Source organism: Trachurus japonicus, chromosome 18 (genome assembly GCF_045865225.1).
Source record: "Trachurus japonicus isolate A0001 chromosome 18, Traja_1.0".
Lineage (NCBI taxonomy): Eukaryota > Metazoa > Chordata > Actinopteri > Carangiformes > Carangidae > Trachurus > Trachurus japonicus.
Genome location: NC_140924.1, coordinates 7,881,205 through 7,907,174, shown reverse-complemented (window position 1 = coordinate 7,907,174; position 25,970 = coordinate 7,881,205). Strand labels below are relative to the sequence as shown.

Sequence of the window (25,970 nt, the reverse complement as noted above, 5' to 3'; positions counted from 1 at the left end):
TACACTCATGATTTTGGAAACAGTTTGTAGCCACACTTTGTCTTCTGTCTCACAATGCTGTCAAAAATGCACAGAGACTCAGAGAATAATTTTAAATATTTTTTAAATGCATTCTGGGTGCTCTCTCTCTGCCATTCACCCCAGTACATTTTTCTTAACAGAAGAGTAGAAGGAGCTCAACTTTGTAATTCACTGGAATGGGCACTATACTTTGTTTGATTTCACCAAAAAATAGTCACATGTCACAAAAAAAGTCCTCTACTTGCTTGGTGTCGTTCATTTCTACTCTTATTCTTTTTTTTTAAGCAGAAGTCAGTGAGCCTCTTATACAGGGATTTCTTTTACCTGTCTCTCATGGAACGTAACTATAGTCAAGTGTTTGGATCACTGAGCTGATGTCCTGAAGGTTGCATGTTCAAATCTTGCTTGCCCCAACAACTTTGTTAGTGAATCATTCCCCCAGTCTTCCTCTGTTGATTTCCGATAACTTGCTCCTTGTTTAAACTGTTTAAACTACAGTTGCATCGGACAGTGTTTGATTTATCAGGGTATGTGTGTGCTCTCTGTGGTGAAGCGGCAGAGTAAAGGTTTAGTGATCATGAGGTTATGGGTTTGATTCCTGCCTCAGTCATGTCACATCACTGCTTGACTTTTGATTCCAACTATTCAGCTGTCATTGGACAGTCCTTGATTCCTGACAGTATAAAGCTGATTGCAACTCAGGTCCTCTGTGGCCATATGGTTAGTGTGTCAGGTTACCAGCCCTGAAGTTGTGGGTTCAATTCCTGCCTTGGACATGTTTGCGTGTCATTCTGCATGTCTTTGTCAATTTATTCTGCTAATTCAGCATGGTTCAGCAATGGCTTTCAGCATTCACACGTATGTTGTGTCTGAGGTGAGAAATTCTATCCATGTCCTTACAATCATTAGTACGCACAAATGTTAAGAACCTTGGTGTCTTCTTCAACCAACTTTAATCAGTTATCCCAGATTTGCTTTTTTCACCTCCGAAATATTGCCAAGCTGAGAACTATGGTCTTCATACCAGAACTCGAAATGATTATTCACGCCTTTGTTACTTCTCGCCTTGACTACTGTGATTCACTGTTCTCCTGTCTCAACAAGTCTTCCATTGACCGTCTGCAATTAATACAGAACGTTGCCTCTCTCCACTATCTACTATCCATTAAAGTCTACCAATAATCTACTTACATACACACACAAACTGCAGAAGAACACTTTTAAGTGTAAGACATCTGCATGCAAAGGTACGTCACATCAGAATTAGCGCCCCCCGAGATACAGCTGTCGATCAACACTATAAAAAAATTGAGAGAGAGCACAGAGCCAGCACACAGCAAAAACAAACAAACAATAAAAGAAGTCTCAAAGTCTGGATATACACATACACATCAATACCAGTTTATAGCAGGAGTGTACAGTCTATGTTCCCCGGGTCCTATGTTCCCCGTTTTTCCCAAAAAGGGTCCTGTGTTCCCCAGTCGCAATACATACTGGGGAACATAGGACCCTTTTTCTGAAAAAGGGTCCTATGTTCCCCACTGTTGCCGGTCGATGGACTCTCTTTACTGATCTGGATTCTCTCTATCTATCTGGCCTGTTTAGCCTTTACCTGGTGTTTTTTGCTAAGCTTAACCAACTCCTTTCTTCATTGCCTAAACCCAACCAATGGGACAATTACACTTCTCACTCAAAGTCACAACTCAACTTCTCACACAAGCAATAGAATCCTGACTTTAGGGGGCAAACGCCTAGTGTGAGTGTGCCCTAATAGGCAGATAATTAGGAAGGCTAATGCCATTCTTTCTGATAGCTCCCATCCCTTACACTCTGAGTTCCAGCTTTTGCCTTCTTTCTCCCGACTCAGACTTCCTCGTATAAAAAGTAATAAACAGGTACAAGCACTGCTTTATCCCTACATCCATTTCCCTTTTGAAGTCTGAGTTTTTGTTATAAACACTTTGTAACCTTGTTATTATGTTATACTGGACAGTCATCAGCTGACACCATCAGATGACATGAGTGATGACATCTATACTGTCCTGTACTTGAGTGCAGGTGTGTCTGGTATGTCACTGTCTGTTCTAAGTAACACTTACTCAGAGGTCACATGCCGTAAGTACACAGGTACAGGAGCGTATCAATGTCCTCACTCTCCTTTATTTATCTATCTATCTATATATATAATGCCACCCTTCATGCTGCAGCAGTGCATCCTGTACAGGTCGCCTTTTTACTGGCTGGGATTTTGCAGGGCAACAAAATGACAATAAAGCAGGTCTGTTCAGTAGACACACCCCAGGCAGGTGATTTTCTGTCTTGGCAATGGTCTCACATTTGGGTTGTTGAGCACGTTGTTAGAGAAAGGACAAGCTTGTGGAAAAAAACGAATTAAGTACTAAAATTACTTATTAATGAATGTGTGCACCACTCAGCATGTGTGGAAATTACTGATTGAACTGATTATGTTATTGATCTGAATAGTGATTTGACATCCTGTTCTCACACTGTGTGTTTTCTCTACAGATGAGCTCATCAGACGGGGGCTGCCATCAAACTTTACTCTGATCGATCAAGGCAAAGTAAAACCACCAGCAACACCACCACCTGCTGGTTTGAAATAGTGAAAGCATTGAGGCTTTTTAATTGTCAAAAATACTTTAAAGTAGCCTAGTAACAGCTGATTACTTTTATCAGCTGTTAAACTGATCTTTATATCTTTGTTAATCATGAAGCATAAAGATTTATTGTGGGGAAAGATCTGAGCTATTATGAATTACAGTAGAGAAACAGCGATCCTTCTGTACATTATGTGAAAAAATGATTTTGATGTCTTCATGGTCATGTGGTGCAGTTTAATAGTATGGCAAAATTTAGATCAGGGCTTCAAACTCTTTGTCTCTACTTCCTTCTAGCAGATAAAACTGAAAACAGAACCAACCACAACAAAGTAATTACACAAATCAGTCGAAACTTTATATGCTCTAGATTTCTTTTAGCTTTAAAAACCAGCATTCTCTAAATGTGTTTTATGCTCTAATTTACATAAAATGATCATATATACCCCAAACAATGAAGGAATACAGATGCATGTAAAAGTTTGTAGCTATGATTGTGTGTGTTTTTAAGTAATAAAAACCAAACATCACTTCAGATGAAAGTCTTTGTTTTGGTCCTGATGAACCTGTGACATCTAAAATGCTGATATTACTTCTATGTGGGAAAAATAGATGTAGAAATACTGTATATAAAACAGTGTATAAGATTTCTGTTTTTATCTCAGTCTCTCCTCACCGGTTCTGCTGTTGTATTCAGCATTTAACTCATCCCAACACTTAAATGTTGTTCATCTAATCTTAAATACAATTTAACAACTTAAAGTGTAAATCTGACTTCTCTCTTACATTAGCAATATTATACCTAGAAATCCAGGGGTGGGGTAGGGGTAATCTACCATATGAAATCCATCAGCCTGCAGGGAGAGGGAGCTGTTGCCAAACAAGTGGCACATCAAAATCCAACACTGAGTCAAAACCTCCTACAATATTTTCCAAATAGTCCAATATTGTCCTACACTGGATGACCATTGTCGTAAAAACATCAAAACACTGAGACTGGTATAATACATTTAAAGGATAAAGTAACATTTATTCCATTTAACAGGCAATAAAATTTGTGTGGTCCTAAAGGTAACATTTTTACAGTGCAAATGTGCTAAGTTTAGAGTTTTAAAATAGTATTTCCAGTTATTGGGGTCAAGGAAAACATTTACAAAAACTCATTAGTTCCCACAGCCATAAACATTCTTAACAAAAACTGAACAACTTGAATGCACCACACCACTGATCACCTTGTCAGCACTCTCAGCACTTTAATTAAAGGGATAGTTCACCCAAAATTCAAATTTCACTCATTATCTACTCACTTTCATGTCGACTAAGGGCTTTGGTGTGTCTTTTTGGACGAAGAAAAGTGAGCACCATTCACAACCATTATATGGACAAATACTGCTGCGCGGACCCCCCCGTAACTCCGAGAAGGCACGGAGGACTCTGAAAATTCTCCCAGCCCTTAGTCGACATGAGGCTGAGTAGATAATGAGTGAAATTTGAATTTTGGGTGAACTATCCCTTTAACATACAGTTTGCTGTGTTTCCCCCTTCAGCTTATGATGAACTTGTTTTATTTCCTTTATTATGTCTGAAGAGTGTGTCTGTCTTTTTAATGTGTTTTTGAGCCACGCCAAAGATGATTTTCTGTGATAAACAGACAATAAAGTTTTTCTATTCTATTGTTATAATTTCTATAACTATAATCCCTTTCCTATTTATGATGATTTACTTTCAACTATCCGTAATGAACTAGTCCTGTCAACTAATGATGCAGGTTGCTCTTCAAGCTGAATTTCAACACACAAGATAGTAGCTGTACAGTGAACACAGTCTTGGAAATAATTTACAGGTTCTTCCATATAGTCCATAACTGCCACATGAATGGAATTTCTCATGAGTCTTTGCATCCTAACCAGACAGCACAAATCAATTGACTGCAAGAGTTAGAATAAGACAAAACATTTCCTCATTCCAGGTGTCTGGTTCATGTATAGAAGAAACTGTATAAGAGAGAGAGGAAAGGTGTGTGTGTTTATTTACTGTTTGTCTGTTGAGGGACCATGTTGCTCTTTCTATTGCTGTTGTTGGTCTTTAGCTCTCAGGCTTTAATTTACTATGGGACAGTGGGTACCTACCACACAAAGGAGATGAACAGCACTGGACTCACGGTAGGCTATACGTACACTCGGCATATTTTGTTTTCTAATATGTGAAAACCAAAAAACATTTATTGAATCCTGACAGGAAACATTCACCTCGTCAGTGTTTAGATGCTGTTGGACTGCTGGTGATTTGTGTTGCACATAGTTGAAGATGTTGATGGTGATGTGGACATCGTGCCATCAACATCACACAAAACTGACAACTACACTGTAATTTTACTGTCTGGGCTGAATCTGAATACGACACACATTAAAAACACATTGAAATAACATTTGAACCTCTGACTGCATATGAAGACATGTATTCAAATACAATAATTTAAAGCAGAAGTAAGTGATATATTTGTGTTAATATCTTAAATAGTTATATCTTCCGACAGCAATCACTTACATAGAGAGTTTAGTCTGAAACACGGGTCTGTCAGTCACTCTGCTCTGCTCTGAGCCGAAGAGAAAACATTTATCGTATCCTACAGTTTTTATCCAATGAGGAGAGAGAACGGCATGAAGGGCTGTGTGTGCAGCCAAGGGATGCGCCTGAATGTGGCGACGTAGGGACGAGGACTGTTATGGTGCATTCAAGGCAACTCGTATTTTTCCAACCTGTGAAGTCGTACCAGTTCGATCTGGTACATAGACTGTAAAAAAAGACGTACTGGTAGGATTTCACGGGTCGGAAATTACGAGTGGCCGTTATAGTGACATTCACAGGTAAAACAGGTCGGAAAAACACGAGTGGGTTGCCTGGAACGCTACAAAGTCGTAAGTTGTGACTTGAAGCTGTAATTTACAGTTTCAAAAGCCTACCTGGAACGCAACATTAGCCAAAACGACCGGATCGCTTACTTCTGCTTTAACAGGTGGCTTTATTATTGTTTTATTATTCATTGTATTAAAGCTCCATACAGAATAAAGGTAGCGGAGAGAAGCTGAGAGAGGAGATGGAAAACTAAACTGTCATTGTGAGTACTGATCATTTTTATCTCTGTTGCAGGTGGTTGTTCGCGCCAAGCAGAGTTATGATAATTGCAGTCTAATAGACATTTTTTCGTGCCCCGATGAGAGGTGTGAGGGTTTTGGGTTTGGGAAGGTTGACAATGAGAGCAGTGGAGACTGGTGTCAAAGGGAGTGGATCTTCACTGTGTTTCACAACGACACTCCCTTTGATTTGACGTAAGAGGACCATGACCACTAGAAATAACACAACATTTTCATTTTATTTTTGAAATACTGCAAATGGCACAGTAACTTCCTGTGAACCTCGACCTCAGGCTTAGCTTTGCTAATTGGACCAACAACACTGTAAATGGCGTCCAACTCTCGAAGATTTTGGCTCTGGTGGAACTGAGGAACCGATCGGACACCGGCCGAGCCAACAGATCACCACAAACCACCATAGTGCCTATACTGAGGTACGGCTCCTCTGACTCCTAAACACCCCTGTGTCAAAGACACGTCCATCTGACTTGTTCTTCTCCTTCTCAGAGTTCCTGTAAACTGTCTGAGAGATTTCAAGCTGCTGGCCTTTGACCCTGATGGAGATGAGGTCAGATGCAGATATGGAAACACATCCCTGTCAGAGTGTCTGCCCTGCTCACCACCGTCTGTTCTCAGTATCTCATCAGTAAGTATGTGTGTAATGGGTTTAGGGTATACAAATAAAATGGCCTTGCCTAGCTAAGTGGTTGAAGAGTGGCGACAATGAAGTTGTTGGTTTCTGGAGCTTCAGAAAGCAGCCACATTTTTAATTAATTTGGTTTCATCCTTTTGCAGTCATGTTCTCTGTCGTTCAGACCAACCAACACCACCATTAGAGGTCCGTATGTCGTCCAGCTGATGATGGAGGACTTTCCCAGACAGAACATCACCCTGACTCACTCCAATGGTTCGACAGAGATCAGAACTCCCAACAACGCAATCAGCAAAATTCCTGTCCAGTTTGTTGTACAGGGTGAGATGTTTTACATGATCTTGATCTTGATCTTTGACCATCATTTTTCATGTAAAACAGCTCATGTTCGATTTGATTTTCTTTGTTGTTCCAGTGGATCCTGCAGTGGATTCCTGCACTGAAGGAGTCTACCTGCCCAGGTTCCTGCCTCCAACTCCAGAAAACGGAGCTCACCTGTTCATCTCTGTAAACCAGACTCTAGAAATCAGCATCAAAGCAGAAGCAAACACCTCCACGTGAGTGAAAACTCAACCAAAAAACTAAATCAGTGTAGCTCTAAAAGTCCTGAAAATCTGACCAACTCATTGAATTTAATTCTCTCAAAAATGTCCCTAAAAGTGTCAAAAGTCATCTACAAGGATTATGCATGTTTTTTCTGATCAGTTGGACTGTTGTTCTTCTGCTCATTGAAGGATCTCTGAGCTGCTGCTCAGCTCACCGCACAATGTCAATGAGACTAAATCAGGATCAGGACAGTTCAACTTGACCTGGACACCATCTGAGAAGGAAGACGGACAGAGTCTACCCATCTGCTTCGTTGTCCAAGCAGTCCACAAGTTCGTCTAAAGGAGTTTCTAGATGACCTCTAACAGTACTTGGTTATTTGATCTAATTGACTTGTTTTGTTTCCCTCAGTTCAACCAAGTACCACTCAGAGCTGCGATGTGTCGTCGTCAGTGTTGGAAACGGTGAGAGCGAGTGGGGCAGCCATTTTCTGTCTGATCCTGTTTAGCAGATAAACTTTGAATTTCTTAGGTAGCGCACTGAAGAGTGCGACAAGGACCCGATTGCATTTGTAATGTTTATTCATCCAAATCAAACACAGTTTTACTCAGAAACTCATGAAAATGTACACACATTCACCTCATCAGTGTTTTAATGTTGTTGTATTCAACACTGTTCACAGCTTAATATTGCTTTTATTCTGTCTTCTGTTAACAGATTCACCAAACATGACCACTCCACTTCCAACCACTACTCCACCAGAACCTACACATGGACCCGAACAAAGTACAACCATTATTCTTCCTACAATTACACAACAACTTACTAACCATATTAACTAAAGAGTAAAGCACTTCACTTTAAACTCCATACAGTATAAAGTATAAAGGTAGGTCCATGTGTAGTGTGATTATAAAGCAGCTCCAGTTTCATACTGTGAGGACTTCCAGCTGTCAGAACTTCCCGTGACTTTTTGATGTCACAATGAAGTGGTTACCAAGCCCCACCCACCTGAACCCACCATCCGACACTTTCAGAATTTGTTTTTTTCTGACTGTTTAACAAGAGGAGATAATATGACATGAAACCAAAACATGAAAACTTATTAGATTTGTTTTTATCAAACCGTAAATGCACTGGGATTATTTCAGGAGCATGGAGCGATGAGGTGAAGATCTAAACCATTTCACCATATAGAATAGAATAGAGAATAGAGAATACTTTATTCATCCCTAGCAGGGATATGTCTGCCCGGGCGTGATTTTCCATTAGGGCTACCATACAAACATGGCGGCGCAAGACGGTGACACTCTCTAAAGCAAGACCCTTGCTATATGTATGTATAGAAGAATTATAAGGCTACGAAAACCAAACAAATTTTATTTTATAGCGATTATACACTTATACAAATACTATAGTAGTATATTCAGATTTTGCCAATAAACCTTACCAATTATTACACACTGGACCTTTAAAAAAGAAAAACTTTTTTCAGACCAGGGAAAATGTTCTAGCCTCAAACAAAATATGTTGTGTGATAACAGTAGTTACACCGTGTGGTTTTCCTCTGAGCTCTCTGGTGATGTTGACTATGTTTACAGCTGTCCTACGTCTGACGGTGAGGACCTCATCTATGTTCCCTCTGTCTGAACATGACATCAAGACCTCTGTCATCTCTGAGGTCAGTCGACTCTCATTTTATTAGACGTCCAAACTATATATAGACCGAATCGCCTTGTTGTTTACATTCTACTTCCGGGTAGAAAACCAGCATGTAATTTGAATGAGATCAATAGTAACGAACGAGAGTTTAGCTATATATCATATTTTTCACGCCCTATCACCGTTTAGACAAATCTGAAATGATTGAAGAAACATTACTATTTCTGTGTGTGTGTGTTTTGTGTTGCTATGTGTGCAGTTTGGGGGAATCACGGTGTCTAGAAAGCATCAGTGGCTGCAGCTGACGGACAGCTAACGGTAGCTAAGCTAACGGCGGTAGCTAAGCTAACATCAGGACGTCAGCTGTTAAAACCCTCCCGTTGTGGGACACGATATGAAACTACTCCAGTTAGCTCAGTCATGTTGTAACTCAGATATCCGCTGGAGAAAATATTTTTTTATGGACCGTTTATTGAGTCACTGAGTTATTAAAGTTAAACAGGTAGTTAACTGTTAGCCCGGCTAATCTATGATAACCATGACTAATTACAAAAATGTGCACACGTAAATAGTAATGTTTGTCCAATCATTGGTTTTATAGACTTTACAAACATCAGATTAGTCTAAACGGCGATATAGTGACATGAAAAATTAGATAAATAAATACAGCGAAACTCTCGTCCGTCACTATTGTTCTCATGCTGGTTTTCTACCCGGAAGTAGTTGTATACAACAAGGCGGTTCGTCCAATAACCACCCACTTAAAGAAAGGGAGCAGCGTTGATCAACATGTAAAAGAACATCTGAGTTTCCAGACACTCAGAGCAATGGTAAAGGTTTGAATTAAACTGTTCATCTGCGTTTGTCAGTTCAGCAGAGTTCATTCAGTTTAGAGAAGTTAGCTATACTGTCCTGTACCTGAGTGTTGGTGTGAAGGGTATGTGACGTGATAACTATGTGAAACTTGGACTCAGATCAGATCCGACCTGCTCCACCAGGCTGAGAGTTCTGTTCCCAGTTCCACTTAATCATAGCTCACATACCCTGAACACCAGAGTAGTACGGTATAGATGTCCTCAATTACGTCATCTGATTGTGTCAGCCAATAGGGAGTGGAGGACAGGGTGGCTGCCTGTCATGATGAATGTTTCAGTGTTAAACATATAATTATAAAATGATAATCAACAGCATTTCCTACACTAGTGCCACCCTTCTTGCTGCAGCAGTGCAGCGTATCCTTTTATTTATATGGCACTTTTCTAAAGACTAACAAACCTGCTGATGGCAGTGTTTCACATTTGAGCTTATTGCGACAAAAAGGTAGTTCCTATCAGAAAAATAAGCAGACAATGAGCCTATACCTTCCATATCACATTGATATATTTTTGGTAAAAAAAAATTAAAATAAATTGGCTCCAAATTTTGTATTGGCATTAAAGGGACAACGAGGAGTTTTGGAAAAGCGAAGCGTTTTCACACTACATTTATGAGCCTCCGCGCACCGTGAAATTCTTTGACCGGCGCAAGACGGACTCATGTTTTCATTCATCAAGAATTAATGTCAGAGGTTGGAAGACGATCACATACCGTCGTAGTCCCGACCATAAACGGTGATTCGGCGTCGTTATTCTCATGACTCGCCACGAAACCGAAAGTAAAGAAACGCTGGTCGGTTCGACCAGCATTTCCACCACCACTAATAATAACAAAATAACGATAGAGACAAAACGATATATTTATCGAAAATGGGCCCATTAACAAGTGGTAACGTAGATTCATCCACATTAACGTGAGACTTTTTTATAACCAAATAGAAACTCCCTTGGTGTCCCTTTAAAGGAATCCTCCAAATATCTGGAGCATAATGAGGTTGTGCGGGCTGTTTCTTTTTTCTTTTGAAGCTTTCCCCTAGCCCAGCACACCAAGCAAGGGATGTGTGTAGCTATACTTTTACAATTAAAGGGATTCTGGCATAAATCTGGCATAAATTTAACCTATTCCTCAAGAAATTAAGTTTGCCGACCGCAAACTTCTTTAGTTTGCCAGATAGCAAAACACTGCTGATTATATGTTATTGATCTGAATAGTGATTTGACTTTCTCTTCTCACACTGCGTGTTTTCTCTACAGCTTAGAGAAGAGCTCATCAGACAGGGGCTGCCATCCAACTTCACTCTCATCTATCAGGGCAAAGTCAACTCACCATAACCACCACCCACTGCTGGTTTCAGTTGATTCTGAAAAATAATTTCATGAGCTTTCCTCAGCTGTTATATTGATCTTTTAATATTTTTTTAATCATGAAGCCTCATTGAAAGATTGATTGAGGGGAACGATCTGAGATATTGTGAATTACAGTAGTGAAACCCTGTTCCTTCTGAATATACTGGGAAAAGATCATTTGGATGTCTTCATAGTGATTCAGTGCAGTTTAATGGTGTGGTAACATTTAGATCAGGGCTTCAAACTTTCTGTCTCTACTTCCTTCTAGCAGATAAAACTGAAAACAGAATCAACCACAACAAAGTAATTACATATTTTTTTTCTAACTTTCTATGCTCTGGATTTCTTTTAGCTTCAGAAACAGACCTTTTCTAAATGTTACATGAAGTAAAAGCTATATTTATTCTCTATTATGCTCTTAAAGTCTTTGTGTTGTCCCTGATCGATCATAATTATTAACCACACACACACCCCTCCCCATGGCCCTCGGAGCCTCCTAACGACACACCCCCTGAAGCAGAGCAGAGCAACAAGCCTGCCAGCAGAAACCAAACACAGCGCCAGCTTTGAATGCGGAGTAACAATGTTGGATTCACAGTAACAACTTCCACAATAAAAACCAAAGATTAGCTGTTCAACGTAAACTCCGCTGTATCAGCAGCATCGCTTCTCAGGCTCATATCATGGTGGAGCTTTCTCTCCATCAGTCAAACGATGATCCCATGTTTACGTTAGTATTGTATTTTATTTTATTTTATTTCCTGTTATTTTTTCTCTTGCTTTGTTCTTGTCTCCTCTCTGTTTGAAGTCTTGTTTGTATTGTACTGTACGGTGTGTTAATCACCCATATTGCACCCTTGTACTATTTGATTGTATGTCTTCACACTATATTGCACTAATAAAAAAAAGTTTTAAAAAACTTTAGTTTTGTTGCATCGCCTCTTCCTCTCTGTCTTTTCAAGCCCCACTATGTCGTTTTTTACCTTAAAATAATGTTTCTAAACTCATTGAAGTAGTTGAAAAATGTCTAATAGGATGAATGTTGCCACCGCTGCAGCCTGAGCGGGGTCGGGGTCCAATCTTCCTGCTCCTCAAATTGACCAATAGGAGCCACCCGGGCCACATGGCTCCTATTGCTCAATTTCTCTGCAGCCAATAGAGAGAATGGATTTTTTTGTTCATTTTTCTCTTCACATTGTGTAGGTCGTACTGTAGGGCTGTTACCACCGTCTAAATGACGTTAATAATAATGACCATAGCTTTAAATCCTGAAGTACCTTTTATGTGGATAGGTGGATGTAGAAATATATAAAAATACACATGCAGTTTACCATGTCCTTTCAGACTTTAATGTGTCAGAGATTCAGGACACGTTTGTTTTCACATCCGGAGGCAGGAATGTGGAAATACAGAAAAAACGTACAAATTAAATATTAAAATAAAGATATAACATATTTTACAGTGGGTATTTATAAACTGTTTTCTTGTCTGTAACAACATCTATTGCACATCTGTCCGTCCTGGGTGAGGGATCCCTCATCTGTTGCTCACTGAGGTTTCTCCAACTGTTTCCCTGTTAAAAGGGTTTTCTTGGGAGTTTTACTCCGGTGCCTAAGCACAGCGAACAAGCTTTGATAAATACAGCTTGTCCTCCCAAATTTTTAGCCGGGTCAATATACTATAAAAAAATAAATAAAGCGCTTGTCGCGGTGGAGCTGAGAACAGCTGAGTTTTCCTGTCCTAAAGCTGACCTGTGGTCACAGTCTCACAGTGCTCCCTTCATTAATATACGTAGCCTATATATAGGCTAAGTATATATATAGGTTATGTGTGTATATATATATATATATATATATGTGTGTATATATATATATATAGGTTAAAGCAGAAGTGAGTGATCCGGTCGTTTTCGCTAATGCTGCGTTCCAGGTAGGCTTTTGAAATCATAAATTACGGCTTCAAGTCACAACTTACGACTTTGTAGCGTTCCAGGCAACCCACTTGTGTTTTTCCAACCTGTTTTACCGGTGAAAGTCACTATAACGGCCACTCGTAACTTCCGACCCGTGAAATCGTACCAGTACGTCTTTTTGTACAGTCTATGTACCAGATCGAACTGGTACGACTTCACAGGTCGGAAAAAAACGAGTTTCCTTGAACGCACCATAACAGTCCTCGTCCCTACGTCGCCACATTCACGGCGTCCCTTGGCTGCACACACAGCCCTGCATGCCGTTCTCTCTCCTCATTGGATAAAAACTGTAGGATACGATAAATGTTTTCTCCTCGGCTCAGAGCAGAGCAGAGTGACTGACAGACCCGTGTTTCAGTCCAAACACTCTATGTAAGTGATTGCTATCGGAAGATACAACTATTTAAGACTTATATTAACACAAATATATCACTTACTTCTGCTTTAAGTATATATATAGGTTATGTGTGTATATATATATATATATATAGGTTAAGTATATATATAGGTTATGTGTGTGTGTGTATATATATATATATATATATATATATATATAGGTTAAGTATATATACTTAACCTCAAAGCTGTCTGTCTCTGACTTGTCCCTGAACAACACACAGGGACCACATGGAGCTACTTGTGTGACTGGATATTGAGTTTTATCAATGTTTATATTTCACTTTCAGTCCACTGCCACATAAATGGAATTTCGAATGGAATGTCTTTACTTCCTCATGGGATGGTACAAATTAATTGACCGTAAGCGTTAGTTAAAATATTTCCTCATTCTAGGTGTCAGGTTGACTGATAAAAGAAACTCTGGTGAGGGAAACACACAGAAGAAGAGAGAGAGGAAAGGTGTTAATGTTTATTTAGTGTCTGTCTGTTGAGGGACCATGTTGCTCTTTCTATTGCTGTTGTTGGTCCGTAGCTCTCAGGCCAGTCATTTCCTCGGGACAGTGATGACCTATGACCCAAAGGAGGCCAACAGTACTGGATTTACGGTACGTACATCTGTGGACACTCCGAACATAACAAAACAAAAAACATCTCTTTAATCCTGACAGTGCACATTCATCTCATCAGTGTTTAAATGTTGTTGTATTGCTAGTGATTTGTGTTGCATGTGGTTGAAGATGTTGATGGTGATGTTGCCATCGTATCAGCATCACATAAAACCGACAACTTCACCAGTCCCGCATCTGACCAGTCCCAGACTGGTCAGATGCTACATGAACTGATGAAGCCTCTTGGATGAGAGGTGAAACGTCTTCCTAGACAAATAACTAAGTCCAGTTGCTTTCGATTCAACCTCCTTTGAAATGCTTATTTATTAGTCCACACTACATTTTGGTGCCTTCGGTCCTCTCTGCCTCGCATCGTTTCAGGAAATAACTGGGAAGGTTTCAGAATGTTTGTAAAGTGAAAGCCTATTTTCTAACAGACTTGATGACACCTGTCGTCTTCCTCCCGACGGTTTACGCCGAGGGAACCACCACAGGTTATTGTAAAAGGTTTGAAAGTCCGAGGCTCGATCCAAAAACGCTTTTACACAGCAGAAAATCACGTTGCTTGATCCAAAACTGTTTAACACTACAAAAAGCCGAACCATGGCATGATAATGTAGTTTGATCTGACACTAGACTGTTGCTCTAACGTGCCGTTTTTTTAATCCTAGGTTAACCGGGTAATACATTCATAACCGGATAGTAGATTGCCTAGTAGGGATGTGCACGGGTACCCGGGTGCACATCCCTACTCTTTAATAACTGCATATGAGGACATGTACTACATCAGCTGAGCAGGACCCTGGTGCTGGTTATAATTATGTTAAGTTACAATAACTGTAACAGGTCCAGTGTTTCCTCGTGTTTTCTGTCAGTGTGTTTTGATCATCAAACATTCTTTAATTGATGGACAGAATCCAAAACAAACAATGTAGACAGACACACCTCAACAAGAAACAAACAATGTAGACAGACACACCTCAACAAGAAACAAACAATGTAGACAGACACACCTCAACAAAACTCTCTCTACACTGCTGATTTAAAGCTCCATACAGTATAAAGGTAGATGTCATTTTATCTCTGTTGCAGGTGGTTTTTCGCTATAAGCTGAATTTTCACAGATGTAATCAAGAAGACACATGGAATTGCTCCAGTTGTGGGACACAGATTTCTCTAGAGCTAAGTAAAGTCGACGAGGAGAGCACTGGAGAGTGGTGTCAAAGGGAAGGAGTCATGACTCGAAGATTTGTCAACAATACTCCCTTTGAATTTGCGTAAGAGGACCATGACCACCAAAAATAACACTGTAGTTTTTATGCTATAAGTTTGAAATACTGAAAATGTCACAATAACTTCCTGTGAACCTCGACCTCAGATTGGACGGTTTCAACTGGATAAACGGTATTGTAAACGGTGTCACTCGGTGGAGAGCTGTGACTCTGGTGGAACTGAGGAACCGATCGGACACCGGCCGAGCCAACAGATCACCACAAACCACCATAGTGCCAAAACTGAGGTACGGCTCCTCTGACTCCTAAACACCCCTGTGTCAAAGACACGTCCATCTGACTTGTTCATCTCCTTCTCAGAGTTCCTATAAACTGTCTGAGAGATTTCAACCTGCTGGCCTTTGACCCTGATGGAGATGAGGTCAGATGCAGATATGGAAACACATCCCTGGCAGAGTGTCTGCCCTGCTCACCACCGTCTGTTCTCAGTGTCTCATCAGTGAGTAGCTAAGGCCTGGTACACACATAAAGATTTTATAAATCTCAACCGATTTTTTTTATCTGTGAGAGACCCCACACATGAAGATAAAAAAATCTTTGATCGAACAGTTTTGATCGTGTTGTGTGTGGTGTGCTCCGATATTCCAATTACAGCACACCACACACATAAAGATTTGTCTGATGACACACTAGAATCTCGTGTGATCAAACATGATCTGACTTACTTTGTTGGTTGTAGCCATGGAGCCGTTAGCCACACTGGTTTGTTATGCTACATGTTCAGTCAGCTCAATTTCACATCACATTCCGCGGAGTCGGTGACTCGGGATTGTTGGCTTCCCCTACACACAAGCCGACTTTTGATCCAAACGGTGACGACTGTCGGGGCCGACAATCGTAAATACTGAACATGTTTAACCTGTTCACGCAGGCCCCCTAGTGGTTGGCACGCCGGCGTCCCAAATTAATTAACACATGAAAGACGTCCTTTATACAACGAAAGTAGGCATGTTGTGATGAAAACTTCAACACAGACCTTTTAAGGACACTTTCGGCAACATGTAAAAAAAAAAGAGAAGTTTCTAGGTGCTACGGTTTTTTCACAGTCACTGAAAATGTCTCAAACAATATCAGACTACGGCAGCCCACAAGCGACGTCACGTCAACAACGAAGGTGATTTAAACATATATGTACCATCTGTACACCTCTTCTTTCACCACCAAAAAATCGTATACTGTCATATAAACAAAAGCAAAGGACAAAAATGCCGTTTTTATCCCATTAAAGGTTTAAACAAACCTGCTCACTGAACACAAACAAACCCGGAAGTCATTTTCGAGTGCCGAAAAATACGGACAATCATCAATAAAAGACCCACCAAAACACTGAATAAAATTACAAGCTTACCCTGGCTTTAAAGCTGAAGATGTAAAATTCAACCTGTTTTATAATTAGGATTTTGATATATCACCTTTTCACCAAATATTTCAAACTTGTTTTTGTTTTTTTCAAAATAAAATTGTATTTTCAGAAGCCCATCTTTTTATGGAATGACTCAATTCAATATTTTATAGATATAGATGTAAAGGGACAAAGGTTTTCTTTCATTTAAGCCATAAACCATAGTTGTGGGATTAGTACTTTTGTAGTTATAAAGCTTTAATTGCAGTGATACAAAAACAGGCGGAAATTGCCAAAAATGGCCTCTGCATGAAGAGGTTAATATTTGATGTCAGGAGAATTTGACTCTTAACACACCACACACTACAGGAGAATCTCATAAAATAATCTTAAGAGCCTAAGATAATCGGGCGATTTTTGTCCTTGGTTGGAAGGGGGAAAATCGGGGCAAAATCAGACAGATTATCTTTATGTGTGGTAGGCTTAAGTGGTTGAAGAGTGTCGTCAGTGAAGTTTTTGGTTTCTGGAGCTTCAGAAAGCAGCCATATTTTTAAATTAATTTGGTTTCATCCTTTTGTAGTCATGTACTCTGTCGTTTACACCAACCAACACCACCATTGGTCCATACGCCGTCCAGCTGGTGATGGAGGACTTTCCCAGACAGAACATCACCCTGACTCACTCCAATGGTTCGACAGAGATCAGATCTCCCAACGACGCAATCAGCAAAATTCCTGTCCAGTTTGTTGTACAGGGTGAGATGTTTTACATGTTCTACCTTTAGCAGTAAGGTTAGAGAATCTTTGCTGAGTTGGTCTTTGACCATCGTTTTTCATGTAAAACAGCTCATGTTAGCTTTGCTTTTCTTTGTTGTTCCAGTGGATCCTGCAGTGGATTCCTGCACTGAAGGAGTCTACCTGCCCAGGTTCCTGCCTCCAACTCCAGAAAATGGAGCTCACCTATTCATCCCTGTAAACCAGACACTAGAAATCAGAATCAAAGCAGACGCAAACACCTCCACGTGAGTGAAAACTCAACCAAAAACTAAATCAGTGTAGCTTTAAAAGTCCTGAAAATCTGACCAACTCATTGACACTTTTAGGGACGTTTTTGAGAGAATTCAGAGGTCATCTACAAGGATTACGCATATTTTTTCTGATAAGTTGGACTGTTGTTCTTCTGCTCATTGAAGGATCTCTGAGCTGCTGCTCAGCTCACCGCACAATGTTAGCGAGACTGGACCAGTATCAGGACAGTTCAACTTGACCTGGACACCATCTGAGAAGGAAGACGGACAGAGTCTACCCATCTGCTTCGTTGTCCAAGCAGTTAACAAGTTCGTCTAAAGGAGTTTCAAGATGACCTCCAACAGTCCTTAGTTATTTGATCTAATTGACTTGTTTTGTTTTCCTCAGTTCAACCAAGAACCACTCAGAGCTGCGATGTGTCATCGTCAGTGTTAGAAACGGTGAGAGCGAGTGTGGCAGCCATTTTCTGTCTGATCCTGTTAAGCAGATAAAATTAATTCATTAACTTCATTGAACTGAAGAGTGCGACGAGGATCCTGTTGCATTCTCTGATTTCTGAGGCTTTATAAACCATCACAACTCTGGAACTCTAATGATCTCACATCTTTCACTTGATCTCTTTTTTTCTCAATCAAGGACTCTTTTGTAATGAGTGCAACGGGTCCAGTTGTTCCAGCCGCTTCTGTTCATCTAATGAGACAATGTGTATGGCAGCTACATACTCAGGTATTCTTCTCTTCATGTTGTCTGTTACTGTTGAGTAAATTACAGGTGTGTTTTCCATCAACATTAACAAATTGTAATTTGACTCTAGTTGTTGAAGATGGAGCTGTAACAACAACAAACACAACTTTCTCTGGCTGTGATCCTGGATATTGTCCTGGTACCGGCTCTCACACCATGTCAGTGAATCTGGGTGATCGCAGAGCTCTTGCAAGGATAGATTGTTGCAACACAAGTGGCTGCAACAGTGTCCTTCCACCTGGTGAGTACAGAGGGATGGCTGTGCTCTTATTTAAGACTAAATGATAAAGATACAGGAAGAATACTGGAAACTCTGTTTTCAATTTAGTGACACTTGTTCAAATGTTCTGTTTCAGTCCCTGCTCCTCAGGCCCCTAACAACCAGTCATGTTTCACCTGTAACTATACCTCACCTTCATGCAACACTTCAGTACAGTGTAGTGGAGTGGAGGACCGCTGCCTTGAATCCACTGGTGAGTGTTCTCTGACTGAACCATGTTTATATGACATCTGTTGTGACTACACATTAAGACTTTTACTTAGCTGAGTGGAACCGTTCTGCACAAAGAGAAGGACACTTTAGTTTCCATCACTCCAGTTTGTTGTTAAGTAAAGGATCTGGAATGAATAAACTGACAGTAATTGTGTTTGTATAGTAACACATTTATTCTTTTTCTTCAGTGAACAATGTGACAGGAACAGTTGAAGCCTATGGCTGCGCAAGTTCAAACCTGTGTGGAGCTGCTGGTAGATTAAATCAAATACCCTTCATATTCGAACTCTCTGCGTTTAACAATACTCCAAACTGTGTTGGTGAGTACAATGTCCACATTCATGTCTTCAAATCTTTGTGAATACCTGCAACAATCATTCGACTTCTGAGCCTTTATAAAACATCACAACCCTGTAAGTCTAATCATCTCACACCTTTCACTTGACTTCTGTTTTTCTCTCCACTGCAGATCAAGGATTGTTTTGTAATGTTTGCAACGGGTCCAGTTGTTCCCGCCGCTTCTGTTCATCTAATGAGACAATGTGTATGGCAGCTACATACTCAGGTATTCTTCTCTTCATGTTGTCTGTTACTGTTGAGTAAATTACAGGTGTGTTTTCCATCAACATTAACAAATTGCACTTTGACTCTAGTTTTTGTAGATGGAGCTGTAACAACAACAAACACATCTATCTCTGGCTGTGATCCTGGATATTGTCCTGGTACCGGCTCTCACACCATGTCAGTGAATCTGGGTAATCACAGCGTTCTTGCAAGGATAGATTGTTGTAACACAAGTGGCTGCAACCGTGTCCGTCCAACTGGTGAGTACAGAGGGATGGCTGTGCTCTTATTTAAGACTAAATGATAATGATAATGATAAATCCTGGACACTCTGTTTTCATTTAGTGACACTTAAATGTTCCGTTTCAGTCCCTGCTCCTCAGGCCCCTAACAACCAGTCATGTTTGACCTGTAACCATACCTCACCTTCATGCAACACTTCAGTACAGTGTAGAGGAGTGGAGGACCGCTGCCTTGAATCCACTGGTGAGTGTTCTCTGACTGAACCATGTTTATATGACATCTGTTGTGACTACACATTAAGACTTTTACTTAGCTGAGTGGAACCGTTCTGCACAAAGAGAAGGACACTTTAGTTTCCATCGCTCCAGTTTGTTGTTAAGTAAAGGATCTGGAATGAATAAACTGACAGTAATTGTGTTTGTATAGTAACACATTTATTCTTTTTCTTCAGTGAACAATGTGACAGGAACAGTTGAAGCCTATGGCTGCGCAAGTTCAAACCTGTGTGGAGCTGCTGGTAGATTAAATCAAATACCCTTCATATTCGAACTCTCTGCGTTTAACAATACTCCAAACTGTGTTGGTGAGTACAATGTCCACATTCATGTCTTCAAATCTTTGTGAATACCTGCAACAATCATTCGACTTCTGAGCCTTTATAAACCATCACAACCCTGTAAGTCTAATCATCTCACACCTTTCACTTGACTTCTCTTTTTTCTCTCCACTGCAGATCAAGGATTGTTTTGTAATGTTTGCAACGGGTCCAGTTGTTCCCGCCGCTTCTGTTCATCTAATGAGACAATGTGTATGGCAGCTACATACTCAGGTATTCTTCTCTTCATGCTGTCTGTAAATGTTGAGTAAATTACAGGTGTGTTTTCCATCAACATTAACAAATTGCACTTTGACTCTAGTTTTTGTAGATGGAGCTGTAACAACAACAAACACATCTTTCGCTGGCTGTGATCCTGGATATTGTCCTGGTACCGGCTCTCACACCATGTCAGTGAATCTGGGTGATCGCAGAGCTCTTGCAAGGATAGATTGTTGTAACACAAGTGGCTGCAACCGCGTCCTTCCACCTGGTGAGCACAGAGGGATGGCCGTGCTCTTATTTAAGACCAAATGATAAAGACAAGTGAAGAATCCTGGACACTCTGTTTCCATTTAGTGACACTTCAATGTTCTGTTTCAGGCCCTGCTCCTCAGACCCCTAACAACCAGTCATGTTTGACCTGTAACCATACCTCACCTTCATGCAACACTTCAGTACAGTGTAAAGGAGTGGAGGACCGCTGCCTTGAATCCACTGGTGAGTGTTGTCTGACTGAACTGTATGGTTACTTGTAACCTTGGTTCTCTCCGTGAAAAGACTATCTCTCCACTCCATTACATATTCCATATGTACAGGATATGACCCCCCCTGCTCATCAGGGTACGTGGATATTTCTTTAAGACACACCGGCTTGCCCAGCCACACCCCATTGCGTAGGTATAAAGCGCCTGCGTGTAATCACTGATAGTTTGATCGAAACATGTCTCCAAGTGGCCTAAGGACTAGTCTAGGATAGTCTCTTCACTCAGAGAACTACAATTACAATGTAACCATACGTTCTCTATCGTCTCGAGACTATCTCTCCACTCCGTTACATGTTCCATATGTACAGGGTAGATCTTTAAGACACCCTGTAAGGAGACAGTGCAGCCCACAATCCCACACCACAATGTGCAACAAATTAACTATGCACAAATGTACAATATACACAATTCACAGGAGTAGGCGCCACAAGGCGCTAGGACCAACCCTGAGAGGGAAAGGAATGCCAGGGAAGCCCACAAGACCCAAGACTAACCCAAGAGGACCAGAAAGGGCCCCGCAAGACGCAGGGGCCAGCCTGGCCACGGAGCAGCCGCTCACTCAGCCCGCAAGACGCAAGGCTGAGGGGAAATAAAAATATCTACCATCGGGCCACGCCCAGCACATGCTCCCAAAGGAGGGGCTGGCGGCCACATTCATACAGTAGAACCTAGTAAAGGTTGACTGAGATGACCACATGGCGGCAGAGCAATGGTGCACCACAAGGCCCAAGAGGCAGTCACACCCCGAGTGGAGTGTGGCCGGACCTCTGATGGAACAGGCATACCTGACAGCACATAAACCTGCCGAATAGCGTCCACAACCCAGAGTGACAGCCTAGACTACGACAAAGGCCTGCCCAAACGCCCTGGGTTTTCCCAGGAGCTTTTCCTCAGTCAATGTGAGGGTCTAAGACCAGAGGATGTCATTATGTTGCCATGTAAAACCCCTTGAGACAAATTGTTTGTAAAAATGGGCTATACAAATAAAATTGCCTTGCCTGGGTTAACAGACAAAGAGCTGGTCGGACCTCAAGACAGCCTGAGTCCGCCGAATATACTCTGTCGAGGCCCTGACTGGGCACAGAATAGACTGGCCCTGCTCAGCCTCCTCTGCGGCACTTGGAGAGGAGAGAGACCTAAGCTCGACTGACTGAGACAGATGGACTCAGTAAGACAGGAAGGCTGGGTTGGGGCGGAGAACTACACTCAAGCAATCCAGGGAAAACCGGCAGCAGTGACCATGTACCGACAAGGCACGGAGTTCACTCACCCATCTGGTCGAGGTGACGGCAAGCAGAAAGGCAATTTTGATGGAAAGCCACTTCAAATCAGCACCCCCAAGAGGTTCAAAAGGGGAACACTGAAGGGCCCCAAGGACTACATCCAGGGCCCTGTGAAGCCTCTGAGAGACCACCACTGTGGTCTTGTGGGACCTCTGTGGGCACAAACTCAAACCCAGCAGACATCTCTGCATGGGCCGCATGTGCAAGAGGGCGAGAGGGGCCACCTGCACCATGGCTCCACCATGAGGTGAAGGCAGAGTCCCCAGTTGAACAGAGTGTGCAACTTGAAAAGGGCGAGGCAAGTCCTGGAAGCCTGCTGCCTTTCCAGGGGCAATGCAACCATCTATCCACCTCGAGGCCAGGACCATACCCAGGAAGGTCCTTACCTGGGAAGGCTGGACAGACCTAAGCCTTGAACGTGCTCCAACAGCAGGGCTACGTGGTGGCGACACTGCTCCTCTGAGACTGCACAGACCAGCCAGTCCTCGAGGCAGTTTAGGAGCCAGATCCCTCTCGAAAAAATTACATACCCTGTGCACATTAGAAATGGCCCATTTTGATGTTATGCCAGGACCCTCCAACACCAGAGGGCCCTGTGAAGCCACCGTTCTGCACAAAGAGAAGGACACTTTAGTTTTCACCACATTGTTTCCAGTTTGTTGCGAAGTAAATTATCTGGAATTAATAAACTGAAATTAACTGTGTTTGTACAGTAACACATTTATTCTTCTTCTCCAGTGAACAACGTGACAGGAACAGTTGAAGCCTATGGCTGCACAAGTTCAAACCTATGTGGAGCTGCTGTTAGATTAAATGAAATACCCTTCATAGGTGAACCCTCCGAGTTGACCAATACTCCAAACTGTGTGGGTGAGTACACTGTCCACATTCATGTCTTCAAATCTTTGTGAATACCTGCAACAATCATTCGACTTCTGAGCCTTTATAAACCATCACAACCCTGTAAGTCTAATCATCTCACACTTTTCACTTGACTTCTGTTTTTTCTCTCCACTGCAGATCAAGGATTGTTTTGTAATGTTTGCAACGGGTCCAGTTGTTCCCGCCGCTTCTGTTCATCTAATGAGACAATGTGTATGGCAGCTACATACTCAGGTATTCTTCTCTTCATGTTGTCTGTTACTGTTGAGTAAATTACAGGTGTGTTTTCCATCAACATTAACAAATTGCACTTTGACTCTAGTTTTTGTAGATGGAGCTGTAACAACAACAAACACATCTATCTCTGGCTGTGATCCTGGATATTGTGCTGGTACCGGCTCTCACACCATGTCAGTGAATCTGGGTAATCACAGCGTTCTTGCAAGGATAGATTGTTGTAACACAAGTGGCTGCAACCGTGTCCGTCCAACTGGTGAGTACAGAGGGATGGCTGTGCTCTTATTTAAGACTAAATGATAATGATAATGATAAATCCTGGACACTCTGTTTCCATTTAGTGACACTTAAATGTTCCGTTTCAGTCCCTGCTCCTCAGACCCCTAACAACCAGTCATGTTTGACCTGTAACCATACCTCACCTTCATGCAACACTTCAGTACAGTGTAGAGGAGTGGAGGACCGCTGCCTTGAATCCACTGGTGAGTGTTCTCTGACTGAACCATGTTTATATGACATCTGTTGTGACTACACATTAAGACTTTTACTTAGCTGAGTGGAACCGTTCTGCACAAAGAGAAGGACACTTTAGTTTCCATCGCTCCAGTTTGTTGTTAAGTAAAGGATCTGGAATGAATAAACTGACAGTAATTGTGTTTGTATAGTAACACATTTATTCTTTTTCTTCAGTGAACAATGTGACAGGAACAGTTGAAGCCTATGGCTGCGCAAGTTCAAACCTGTGTGGAGCTGCTGGTAGATTAAATCAAATACCCTTCATATTCGAACTCTCTGCGTTTAACAATACTCCAAACTGTGTTGGTGAGTACAATGTCCACATTCATGTCTTCAAATCTTTGTGAATACCTGCAACAATCATTCGACTTCTGAGCCTTTATAAACCATCACAACCCTGTAAGTCTAATCATCTCACACCTTTCACTTGACTTCTGTTTTTTCTCTCCACTGCAGATCAAGGATTGTTTTGTAATGTTTGCAACGGGTCCAGTTGTTCCCGCCGCTTCTGTTCATCTAATGAGACAATGTGTATGGCAGCTACATACTCAGGTATTCTTCTCTTCATGCTGTCTGTAAATGTTGAGTAAATTACAGGTGTGTTTTCCATCAACATTAACAAATTGCACTTTGACTCTAGTTTTTGTAGATGGAGCTGTAACAACAACAAACACATCTTTCGCTGGCTGTGATCCTGGATATTGTCCTGGTACCGGCTCTCACACCATGTCAGTGAATCTGGGTGATCGCAGAGCTCTTGCAAGGATAGATTGTTGCAACACAAGTGGCTGCAACAGTGTCCTTCCACCTGGTGAGTACAGAGGGATGGCTGTGCTCTTATTTAAGACTAAATGATAAAGATACAGGAAGAATACTGGAAACTCTGTTTTCAATTTAGTGACACTTGTTCAAATGTTCTGTTTCAGTCCCTGCTCCTCAGGCCCCTAACAACCAGTCATGTTTCACCTGTAACTATACCTCACCTTCATGCAACACTTCAGTACAGTGTAGTGGAGTGGAGGACCGCTGCCTTGAATCCACTGGTGAGTGTTCTCTGACTGAACCATGTTTATATGACATCTGTTGTGACTACACATTAAGACTTTTACTTAGCTGAGTGGAACCGTTCTGCACAAAGAGAAGGACACTTTAGTTTCCATCACTCCAGTTTGTTGTTAAGTAAAGGATCTGGAATGAATAAACTGACAGTAATTGTGTTTGTATAGTAACACATTTATTCTTTTTCTTCAGTGAACAATGTGACAGGAACAGTTGAAGCCTATGGCTGCGCAAGTTCAAACCTGTGTGGAGCTGCTGGTAGATTAAATCAAATACCCTTCATATTCGAACTCTCTGCGTTTAACAATACTCCAAACTGTGTTGGTGAGTACAATGTCCACATTCATGTCTTCAAATCTTTGTGAATACCTGCAACAATCATTCGACTTCTGAGCCTTTATAAAACATCACAACCCTGTAAGTCTAATCATCTCACACCTTTCACTTGACTTCTGTTTTTCTCTCCACTGCAGATCAAGGATTGTTTTGTAATGTTTGCAACGGGTCCAGTTGTTCCCGCCGCTTCTGTTCATCTAATGAGACAATGTGTATGGCAGCTACATACTCAGGTATTCTTCTCTTCATGTTGTCTGTTACTGTTGAGTAAATTACAGGTGTGTTTTCCATCAACATTAACAAATTGCACTTTGACTCTAGTTTTTGTAGATGGAGCTGTAACAACAACAAACACATCTATCTCTGGCTGTGATCCTGGATATTGTCCTGGTACCGGCTCTCACACCATGTCAGTGAATCTGGGTAATCACAGCGTTCTTGCAAGGATAGATTGTTGTAACACAAGTGGCTGCAACCGTGTCCGTCCAACTGGTGAGTACAGAGGGATGGCTGTGCTCTTATTTAAGACTAAATGATAATGATAATGATAAATCCTGGACACTCTGTTTTCATTTAGTGACACTTAAATGTTCCGTTTCAGTCCCTGCTCCTCAGGCCCCTAACAACCAGTCATGTTTGACCTGTAACCATACCTCACCTTCATGCAACACTTCAGTACAGTGTAGAGGAGTGGAGGACCGCTGCCTTGAATCCACTGGTGAGTGTTCTCTGACTGAACCATGTTTATATGACAT

The 25,970-nt window shown here is 41.4% G+C and overlaps 2 protein-coding genes across 2 annotated transcripts; both read left to right on the top strand.

The window, feature by feature from the left end:
- The first annotated feature begins 5,853 nt into the window (after positions 1-5,853).
- LOC146968594 (uncharacterized) lies at positions 5,854-8,676 on the top strand. The gene is made up of 9 exons (XM_085759281.1): positions 5,854-5,885; positions 6,067-6,207; positions 6,281-6,419; positions 6,569-6,746; positions 6,841-6,982; positions 7,160-7,303; positions 7,383-7,435; positions 7,689-7,757; positions 8,573-8,676. Exons 1-9 carry the CDS (start codon positions 5,854-5,856, stop codon positions 8,674-8,676), a joined length of 1,002 nt encoding a protein of 333 aa, XP_085615407.1.
- Positions 8,677-13,708: 5,032 nt separating this feature from the next.
- Positions 13,709-21,495, top strand: LOC146968593 (uncharacterized). Its single transcript, XM_085760376.1, has 13 exons — positions 13,709-13,831; positions 14,927-15,111; positions 15,213-15,353; positions 15,427-15,565; positions 17,049-17,223; positions 17,348-17,489; positions 17,661-17,804; positions 17,884-17,936; positions 18,597-18,713; positions 19,667-19,783; positions 20,739-20,855; positions 20,954-20,978; positions 21,318-21,495. The coding sequence occupies exons 1-13, from the start codon at positions 13,724-13,726 to the stop codon at positions 21,493-21,495; spliced, it is 1,641 nt and encodes a 546-aa protein (XP_085616502.1). The 5' UTR covers positions 13,709-13,723.
- The last annotated feature ends 4,475 nt before the right edge of the window (positions 21,496-25,970 follow it).